We start from the raw sequence: 10,937 nt of genomic DNA, 5'->3' as shown, positions 1-10,937 counted from the left end.
ACGCATTTTCTCACTTCGGCATGTAGACNAAAGTGATTCACATTAACTATTCATGATTAGTGAGTGTAGCAGACTCTCTGATAGTAATGTTGTTATTACCTGATATTATTTAAGCAAAACGCATTTTCTCACTTCGGCATGTAGACAATACCTGACAAGCCCGAGACATCGTTTCAAAAAACAATATTATTTAATTTTAACTTTAATAGAAATTATAAACTTGTAAAATATTCTCAGATTTTAGAAGTAAAAATTATAAATAGAATACAAAGTACAATGAACGAAGGAACAAATTAAAATTACAAATGAGAAAGTAAAATGAAAAAAAAAGTAAATTCAGCAGTAATAAAACGAATCAAAAATTAAACTAATAAGTTTTTTAAATCAGAAGAATATAAAAAAATAAATAGGCCGTGACTTTAATGTGACATTTCCAATTTTATGTCATACTAAAATTTGTAATCGAGATTTTGTGAATTCGAAATTCTGCGGAAGAGTAAACTTGACGAACAATTGTAATATACATAACGTGTAGTCTACATGTATATATAGAATATATGTAACAAATTTATAAGATAAAAAAAACAAGTGGACTTAATAGAAATATGTAAGAATAATTATTAAATAATAATCTGAATTGTTTGTTACTATATGACCGAGAAGTATAACAAGAAATTAAACAAAATTTATGTGATCACTATCTTCGATAAGAACAAAAAATAACAAATTATTCTCATTAATTTCGTAATTAATTCCGTTTATTTGTCAGTCGAGAAGTAACGGTTGTTATAACAAATGCTGGTGTATTTCACTCTTGTCTCACTTAAAATAGAAGAAACGACAAGACTCTGAGAGGAAAATATGAGGTTGGTAATCCTCTTTCCATTTCTATTCTCGCTAGTAAATTGCTGCCAAGATTTCTGGGACCAATGGGAAAACTTCTCTTGTAATCCGCCGATATACAAATGTGGCAGAATTGGAAAATTTCACTTTATAAATGGTACAGAAACAATATATGTTTCGAAAAACACGTTAAATAATTCTTGTATATCGACTGCCGACAGGTGTCATTTATCAGATTCGTTTGCAAAAATCGGCAATAACTCCTTATCTGTCACTTGCAGTGAGGAAGAAACCATCGACCTTCGATTGATGCGTTGTTTAAATGTAAAACACGTTAAAAATTTAAAATTTACTGATTGTTACTTGGCGAAATTTGTAGTCGAAAAATTCGCTTCGAATTATGCCATCGAAAAAATCGTCATAAAACACACCTTAAAATCCAAAGACGAAAGGTTTAAACTCGTAAATGGAACGTTGATACTCGAAAGTGAAACGTTGAATTTCGAAAGTGCATCATTTATAAACATGTCGTCTCTGAAATATTTAGAAATTAAAGGCGTAAGAACTTTCGACATATTCAATTTGACTTTTGACGGAGATTCTTCTCTGATTTCTTTGAAAATCACGAATTATAATTTTATGCATTTTCCACATAGACCATTCCAACAATTGAAAGTTCTTTCTGAATTACAAGTGAACGATGGTAAATTAAAGACTTTGCCAGAAGAACTGTTTCATGGTCTTTATAATCTGAAAACCCTGGATTTAAGTAACAACTTAATTGAAACCGTTCATTCTTTAGTCTTTCGAAATCTTACTTCATTGGAACAGTTAAATTTGAAACAAAACCCAATAAAAAGTTTTCCTGAAGACTTGTTGAAAGGTCTTTCGAATTTACGGATACTTTCTATTTCTGGAACATTCTCTGAATTGCGCTCTGTACTTTTGAAGGGACTCGACAATCTGACAGAGTTTCGCGCTTATAATTTTACTTTTCTTTTAATCAAAGAAGATTTTTTTTCCCATTCCATTAACTTAAGAAAGATTATTTTCACTTCCAACAAACGTTTGCATCTTCCATCCAATCTTCTCAAAAATAATAAAAATCTGGAAGTTTTTCATTGCGAGAAGAATAAATTATCGACACTACGGAATGGAATTTTCGACGGACCTTCCAACTTGAAAAAAATCAGTATGAAGGAAAATGCTCTTGGAAATATTCCAGAAAATTCTTTTCAACATTTGTTTAATCTGGAAGAATTAGATTTATCATATAATCGCCTGACATTTTTACCTAAAAACATCTTTCTTTCAACGAATAATTTACGAATTATCCGTCTTTCTGGAAACAATTTCAGAAAAATTTCTTTCGACTTCAACAATAAACTCGAAGAACTATATTTGCGTGAAGCGGGTTTGACGGAATGGCCGAATTTAAATTGGACAAAATACAATTTGACTTATGTTGATTTTACATGGAATATTTTCGAAACTGTCAAATTGCCGATTTACACTCCGAACCGCGTTAAGATGGATTTGGATTTCTGTCGCATAAAAACTATTTACATCGATGAGTGGAAATACGGATTCAACAAACCCAATTACCAATTAAGTCGAAACCCAATAACTTGTGATGGAGAACTTTTGCATTTCATCAGCACTGTTCAATCGAATTTAGAAATTTCATTACAAATTTTTCCGGATTTAAAATACCAGAATTGTCACGGAGAAGAAAGAAAATTGCTGAATTTTACGCAATTCTTCTCCATTAGAAGCCATTGTCCGCTAAACTGCGAATGCTTCTCGAAAAACGACGAGCTTAGAGTCGATTGTAATGGAAAGGGAATAAAGAAAATACCTGAATTTCTGATCGAAGATGCGACAGTCGTCGACTTGAGTAATAATTACATAAATGAATTCTTGACAGTGGATTCTCGGACGTGGAGCAAAGTCACTCGTCTGCACCTGAGTAACAATTCTCTATTGCATTTTCCGAATTATGTTATTTTGCCGAACATCAAATTTCTTTGGTTAGATGGAAACCGATTAACCGAATTGCCTTCCGGATTAATGAATCTGATCGACGTTTCTGCTGAATTCACGGTGTACTTATCGAGAAACAATTGGACTTGTGATTGCTATTCGCTATTCACTAAAGACTGGTTGCTTCGAAACAAAAGGAAAATCGCAGATTTCTCGGAAATTTCATGCGAAAGATATTGGTCCGTTTTCTCTTTCACCAGAATTATTTCTAATGATGAATGCATGCAAATCCCAGAAGATTATTTCATGTCGACAGAGATTGTTTCTTCTACAAAAGACGTGTGTTCTGACAAAGTTAATTCTACTTTTGGGTGGAAAATCGCAGTTGGTTTTCTAAGTTCGCTAATCTTATTAGGTTTACTTATTGTTGTTTCCTTCGTTTATTGTCGTAAAAAAGGAAATGCCAAAAAAGTATCAATGCCAAGAGATGAAGAAATGGTTTATTACAACGTTTACAACTGACAATTTCTGTAATTACGGCAATTCTAATACATCGAGTTTGAACGCTTTAATGAATAGTTTCTTTCGATTGTTGTTATTTTGTATTTGTTTTTACAGTAATTGATTTTGTATAATTGAAATATGTTGTGCTTTGTTAGTGAATTTTAATTATGCATTATGTAAAATAATAACTATTAATTATGTAATAAATCAGTAAATTTAAAACAAAAGTAATTATTTAATTAAATAACTAAACGAAATTTTAATTTGTATGTAAATGGCAAAAACGACAGTAAAATTTTTAATGGCAAAAAATTGACGTATTTTTGTTACCAACACTGTATAACTACGAGTAATGCATTGAGGGATTCGGTCGGTACCTTGCATCTCATGTTCTAGTCGATTTCGTTACCGATAATAGCACCTCTACCAGACACCGAGCACACGTAGTATTCCTTAACAATGCAAGTAGTGTAGAATTGCGACACGCTTTTTCAAAAGATACTTTTTACGCCTTATCCAAAATCCGTAAAAAGAACAAAATATTTTGAAAAAACTAGGCAATATTTCCAGTTTTGATGTAAAAAATCAAGCTGTTTGTGTTCATTCAAATTTCATTCAGAATTTTTTAAAAAACAAACTTTTGAGATAAATTTTTTAATTTAAGGACATTTTCTATTTATGAAAGAAATTGGTTATCAGTAATTTTGTCTGGATTATTGAGAGATTGCACAAGTTTACTGAATTTAATGCATCAGATTGTTTTATTTTTGCACTCGAAAAAGGTGTATTTTCTGACGCAACAAATTTAAAGTTGCTACTCTTCGATGCAGAAACAATTTACTATACGTAATAATAAAAGTTGTATTTGTAACTAGTGTGAATGTTTGGTAGAGAAGGAACAATTATATTTCGCGTAACCTGGTCACACTATATATAAGTATGGTTTTTATATTTTTAACTATTATAAAATAGTAAAAAGCTTAATTTTCAGGGTAGAAATGGATTTCATTAAAGATTATAAAAGCCAATAACGAGTAAGATGGTCACACACTCCGATCCTAGTGGAGATAAACACGTTCCCCTTTATCTCCTCACCTCATCGATCTGCCTAATAAGCATACTTTCCTGCAAAATTTCAGGATGTTTGAATACGTAATATTAAGCTTCAAACAGGATAAACGAAATCGTGATCCCTGCAAACACACGCACGTTAACATTAATACATAAAGAAATTTTAAATACATAAAAAAACCCACGAATTTTTTTCGCATTTTGAGGTGTCCAAAGTCTATAAATGTAAAAATTTTGGGAGCATTTTTTTACTAATATTCGCAACCCTTCGTTATACGAGTATATATCAGCAGGAAAAGTAACAAAAAAACATGTTGATTGAGTGTTTGTCACAACATTGTTCTCTTACTAGTGTGTCTCTTACTAGTGTACTCTTACAAGTTATCTACATTTCTATTGTACCTTTGTGCCCTTTTCCTTTGAATCATTGAGCTGCAATTCCAAAAACTCGTAGATTTACCGTATAAATTTACGCTGTGGTCTGTCCAATGTCTGTCCTTCCTTACGCTGTTATATAGATTAAAGTCGAGACCCGATTAACTTTATGGAAACTTTCGGTCTAGAACGAAAGTCGCGTGATTTTAATTCAAATATCTATTCAGAACAGACATAAATAACTTTGTTATTATCAGAAAAATTGTGGTATACAGAAGCAAAACAGTATTGAACTGAGATCCATAGCATATATTTTAAATTAAATATATTAAAAACACGATTAAAAATGCAGCCCCGTACGCTCTATGTTTAGATATTAAGATAACAATTAGGCTACTTGATCTTTCGTATATTAAATGTAATATTAAATTTTCAGTAAAAATGATATTTGTGAGTAAATAATTTTGTGTTATGTCACAATATTGTAAATTCACTCGTAGAATATTACAAAAATATTTTCTTGAGTGTTGTTTACCGGTTTTGTTAAGTTATGGCAACGCAACTATTCGAGGGTTTTTAGCGGCCTTATTCAGGCGTTACAGACGTAAAGAAAACCCCACGTGGCCAGCCATTCCGAGCGGAGGGTAGACCCACGACTGAACTCCCGATGAAAATTTAAATTTATGATTTTTGTTTGTAATAAAATAAAAATAATTAATTGTTTTACATAATTATAATAACAGCTTTAAACTGCACATAAACATAAGTGTTACGATGTAGTTATTTTAATCTAGTAAAGAAACGTTTTTCATTATAAAGCAAATTGACTTATTTTCTATTATATATTTTATTGGAGGAATGGCCAGTGCCCTGTTGACCTACAGATATAACAACGTACTTGTTGCAAATTAAAAGACTTCTGATACTTCTACCTTGTAAATAATTGCATCATCTTTATGAAATCAAATTTGATTATGAGTAATAGCTTGTATCTTCTTACGAAACTTTTTATTAGATGTATTTTGTTTCTAATTTGTAACTCGTAAAACTTGTAATAACTACAAGCATTTTATGCAACAAGACACAAGCCCTACAACAATTCACCTACTGTCAGATAACACACTTAAACAGCACCGTCATGATGAAGAACCGTATGGGTCTTCGACATTGCTAAATTCATATAACAGGCAATAATTGAGTGAAACTCCATCTTGTATAACGAACAGGATATCTTTACAGATAGTCTTCTTAAAAATGTTACGTATTTATAGATATATAGGTAAAAAACCTCTTAAAATTTATTATTGAATATACAATCTTTATACTTACGAATAATTTTAATTTTCGAATAAATCAAAATTATCGAAAAAAATGAAAGTTTTTCCCTTTTGTGACGAAAAAAAAAACAGAAATGAAACTGAATAAACAATTGAAGTAATTACGCGTTACGGATTAGTAATTAGTCAAAATATATGAGTACATTTAATTAAACAATTTAATTCATTGTCTCTTGTATGTCATTTGCAATTAAAATAAAAACCGAGTTCATTAATAGTTGCGTGACGATACGAAATTTTATTACGAATTTTTAAAGATCAATATTATTTTTAAAAATTGTCATTTGTATAATGCTATTATCGACGTTTTTCAAACTTTTCAAAATACAGTAGCCTAATAACAAAGGAAAAATAGTCTATAAAGTAAATTACTTAAATGCGGATATTCAGTATAATTTTATTCGAATAGTAAACTCGAATTTACTTTGAAAAGTTACTTATTGCATTCCATGTATTTATATATATATTCGGGAAAATGTATGACAATAGATGGAAAAATAACCTCTCAAATGTTTACATTTATGTATATACTAGCTGATAAGCCGGGCGTTGGTCGGGCAAAAAGTAAACATGGCGAAGATTAAGGTTATTTTACATTATAGCCAATATTATCCATTTATACAGAATGCAATAACTAAATCTTAGATTAACTAGAGAATATTTAGATATTTAGATCTGAAAATATGTTCGATTTCTCGCAAAAATGCAAAAAACCACATCCGCGCCTGTAAGTCTTGCACGTCGCTTTCGCTTAACACTTCTATCATCGCCGCGTAGTACTCTACTAAAACGCGGTTATAAATAAAAAATTGCATTTAAAATAGTACCGTAATAGCTCAGTTCTTTAGGATAAGCCCTGATCCTGTCTCTCTCCCCGCGAGGGGAATTTCGTGTGACATATATATAATAATAGGTATATAAAAACACGCGCGTATTCGAATGCAATGTTATGTCAAAATTTCAAAGCAATCGATGAAGAACTTTCGGAGATTTAAACTTTAGTACAAACGAACATTTACATTTTTGTTTATACAGAGATGAACTTTATGGTGTGTGCCAGTGTTGCCGCAATGAAATTTCAAAACGTACTGAAGCGCCTTCAAAAAATGTACTATTTTCCTTCAAAATGTACTAGTTCTATGAATACTTTGTTTACGTGCCTATATATATATATAGGCACGTAATTTATAGGCGTATATATATAGTTTATTGTCAAATAATTTAATTTTAAATCTTATTTTTCGAATTTTTTTGAAAGCTATTTAAAATTAAAAATATATCTACACATCTATTATTTATTATAAAATGAGCATTACATTGACAACATTTATTAATAATACTATTGAATTTCATCTTAATTTTATAACCAATCGTGCTTTAAAAAAATAATTATAAATTTGTTATATTATATTATTTTATTCTTTATTATACTTTAAATTTTTTTGATGTTATTGCATCACTTTACGAAGTGGTATATACGTAATTGCATCAGTTTTAGTACCTATTTAATTAATTTCAATCATGACAGCAAAAGATAAGGATGCTTGTTTCTTTTAAACTATTTGATGAAAACGTTACATAAAATTGGGGTTGCATAATCATCCGAAATTATTATTATATTTTTGACTGGAAATTACAGGATTTATGCAATTTTAGTTTAATTAATGTCATATAAAACTGACTGCTCGTACAAGTTTGCTTAAAACATGCAACTCAAAAAACCCCAAAATGGCAGCTCAAGAAGTAGATCACGCGTGTCCTGATCTTCTTATATAGACCTTGGAACAGTCGGAAGCGCGGCCATTTTGGAACCATACGTAACATTAACCCTTATTTCTTTTACTACGATTACTAAAATTGAAGTTCATAATTTAAGAATTAAATTATAGTGGTAGAAAATAATATAAAAGTATTTATAATATTTATACTCGTACAATTTCAAAACTATTTTCTGTAATAATTTGTTTCTGACTTAACGGATATTTTGATATTATTGACGACAAAAGTTTAAAATCATTGATTTCCTTACCTGTCCGTTATTTTTGTTTGACGGAGTTGAATTGTTTGGACCACGTGGCATGAAAAATTTTGTCAAGGTCCTGATGAGAATGTGCAGACAACTGAACGTGTGAAAGAAGACCACTGAGTCAAGACCGTTTACACGTGCAACTATCTATGTTGCTGACGTCGACGGACACACACCATTTGTATGTTGTGATTGGATAATTTAAATTAGCAAGCAGTGACACTAGTGAGACTTTATTAAACTAATTTTTTTCATTTTTTCGTTAAGGCGTGAAATATTATTTTGTACCGTAAATGGTACTTGAAATATTATAATGTACTGAAAATGTACTAAAAATCTAAATGTACTTTCAATTTACTGGAAAAGGCAAAATGTACCAGAAAAGTACAAATGTACTAGGAACGGCAACACTGGTGTGTGCGTGTGCGTGTCTGTCTGTAGTGCACGATTTTGTTCACTACTTCTAAAGTTTACATTTATTTAAAATTAAAACACTTCTAATTTATTTATTTCTTAACATTTATTAAAAATTCTATTTTACTTTTTTACAATTATTAACATAATAGAATACATGTAAAACGGACGAATAATTTTTTTCAAATTTATTAGTCAACCGAAGTCAGGCGACTTCCTACTCTTAGAAATGACTGATTTTTTCGCTAGATTAAAGTGCAGGAAATGAAAATAAAAGAACATTAAATAAACAAAATATTTTACAGAATAAATAGATGATAATTATTCATTCGAAATATTAGGAGTATTTTTCTCACAAACGGAAAATCTGATATTATTAAGTTGTCCGGGCTAACATTATCAAGATTATAACCAAATTATTCTATAGACGATGACTGCGATGATGAAAAATTGGCGAAGAAGAAAATCAAGCCATAGCTTTAACAAATGCTTTGGAATAATCGATACATAAATTTTTTCAAGAACCTGAAGAAGTGACTTCGTCCAGCCCTGAAACACTTCAAAAGGACTTTTTAGTATTAAAGAGTACAGACAGAAGAACGAAAAATTTAGATTTATTATTTTTTAAATTAGTAATAGTCATCGACACAAATTTGAAAAATTTTAATTGAAAGAGTTATTATCTCCTAAAATTGGGCCTATTTACGAATCAATACATTCTTTTAGCTTTCCTCCTATATACTATTCTAGTCTCTTTTATTTATACCTAGGTATGAACGTATTTAATTGCCTCTACCGAATCTACTATGTTCAGAACGTTCTACAATCCATAAAGTGGTTCACATTAGCTACTACCAATGGTTAGTGTAGCAGACTCTGTAATAATCACGATACTATTACTTGATATCATCCAAACAAACCGCATTTTCTCACCTCGGAATGTAGACGATACCTGATAAGTTTGAGACACTGTTACAGAAAACAATATTATTTAATTTTAACTTTGAAAGAAATTATACACTCGTAAAATATTCTCAAATTTTATAGCTGCAAATTATAATTTGTATGCAAAATGCAATGAAAGAAGGATGAAATTCAAACCATGATTTTCCACATTTGTCTACAAGAATGAACTTCTTTTCTAAAGTATTTGTACGAAAAGTTCTCTTCTGCTTTCGCGTTACGCAGGTTAACTTGGAGTAAAATTTACCATACAGAATCGCTCTTTCCTTTCGTTCTTCACGCTTTCACCGGGAGAAGCCTTTCCTTTCCGCCAACTTGCACTGAGGGGTGCGCGATAAAGTAAAAGTTTATACACGAAAACTGTAGTGTTGGACGTTTCGTGTAGTAAATAATGGTCGACTAGGGAGACGACATTAAACTAGAAAAGAAAATTCACGCGATTCAGACTGAGAAGAGAATGAAGAGTGCAAAGTTCCAGAGTCGTTGAACGAGGAATGGCTGAACACGATTGTATTAATCTGGCACTTCAAAAGTAAATTGGCCTACCGAAACTTTTTACATTCGGTGTAAATATAAACTGGTTCGCATTCACTCGTAAATATTAATTTCTAAACGTTTCGATCTTAAACAATAAAAACAAAATTGTCGTTTCTAAATGGAGTGTTACATCACAACTACCAAACGAACCGGTTGTTTGCGACGTCCCTTCCGCTTTCTGAATGGCGTGTCGTATCGTACGGCGATCGACGTAAATCGATTCGTAGTGTTTCCGATGATAACGTAATTTCTGTTACCGATTCAAATTTTCTCGTTGTCTAACAACATTTACGTCTGTGATGACTTCCTCTTGCAGGCGCCGCTACGCTTTTGACTGTGTTGCCGTTCCTTCTGTCTTCTATGCTTTTTCCGTACGAAATGATGCTATTTTTTCTTGCCGACTACGCTCGTATACTTTAATAAAGAAACTCAATATATTTAACCCTTGCTAAGTTTTTAATAAAAATAGCCTACCAATTACTGCATCTTTGACGTTTAGTCCATAGAAAATTTCTTGTCATTTCTTTTCGACCAAAGAAACTGCACGATTGAGCTGGCTGGTCTGTCGTTATTTCCCTAATAATTGTTGTCGCTATATTATATGCGTCTTTCCCTTTTAGTAAAGCACCTGTAGCGATACACACAGCATTAAAATTAAAGCATAAAATTCTCTTTTAACAAATGTAAATAAAGAAATCGAATTTCGAAAGTACCAAGCAATTTAACAAACCTTTTGTTCGTCTTGCTGTCAGTGTTATCTTTCGATATTCTCGACCACGAAACGGCTTCTGTAATGCTGTTCACAGCTTCCATTGAAAAAGCCATACGAATGTCGACTTTATCTAAATTATCGTTGTTTATATTTTCCCAGAGCACTTGTAACA

The 10,937-nt window shown here is 31.2% G+C and overlaps 1 protein-coding gene across 1 annotated transcript; it reads left to right on the top strand.

Moving 5' to 3' along the window:
• Positions 1 to 812: 812 nt before the first annotated feature.
• Positions 813 to 3,370, top strand: LOC111615928 (protein toll-like). The gene has a single exon (XM_023357366.1). The coding sequence runs from the start codon at positions 862 to 864 to the stop codon at positions 3,346 to 3,348; it is 2,487 nt and encodes an 828-aa protein (XP_023213134.1). The 5' UTR covers positions 813 to 861; the 3' UTR covers positions 3,349 to 3,370.
• The last annotated feature ends 7,567 nt before the right edge of the window (positions 3,371 to 10,937 follow it).

The sequence above is a fragment of the Centruroides sculpturatus genome, unplaced genomic scaffold, assembly GCF_000671375.1.
Source record: "Centruroides sculpturatus isolate CEXI.00-Female unplaced genomic scaffold, Cexi_2.0 scaffold2628, whole genome shotgun sequence".
Lineage (NCBI taxonomy): Eukaryota > Metazoa > Arthropoda > Arachnida > Scorpiones > Buthidae > Centruroides > Centruroides sculpturatus.
This window is presented reverse-complemented; position numbering and strand designations above follow the sequence as displayed.

Bases quoted from the DNA above. Each gene is read 5' to 3' on its own strand.
- LOC111615928 (XM_023357366.1), top strand. From the start codon at position 862: ATGAGGTTGGTAATCCTCTTTCCATTTCTATTCTCGCTAGTAAATTGC.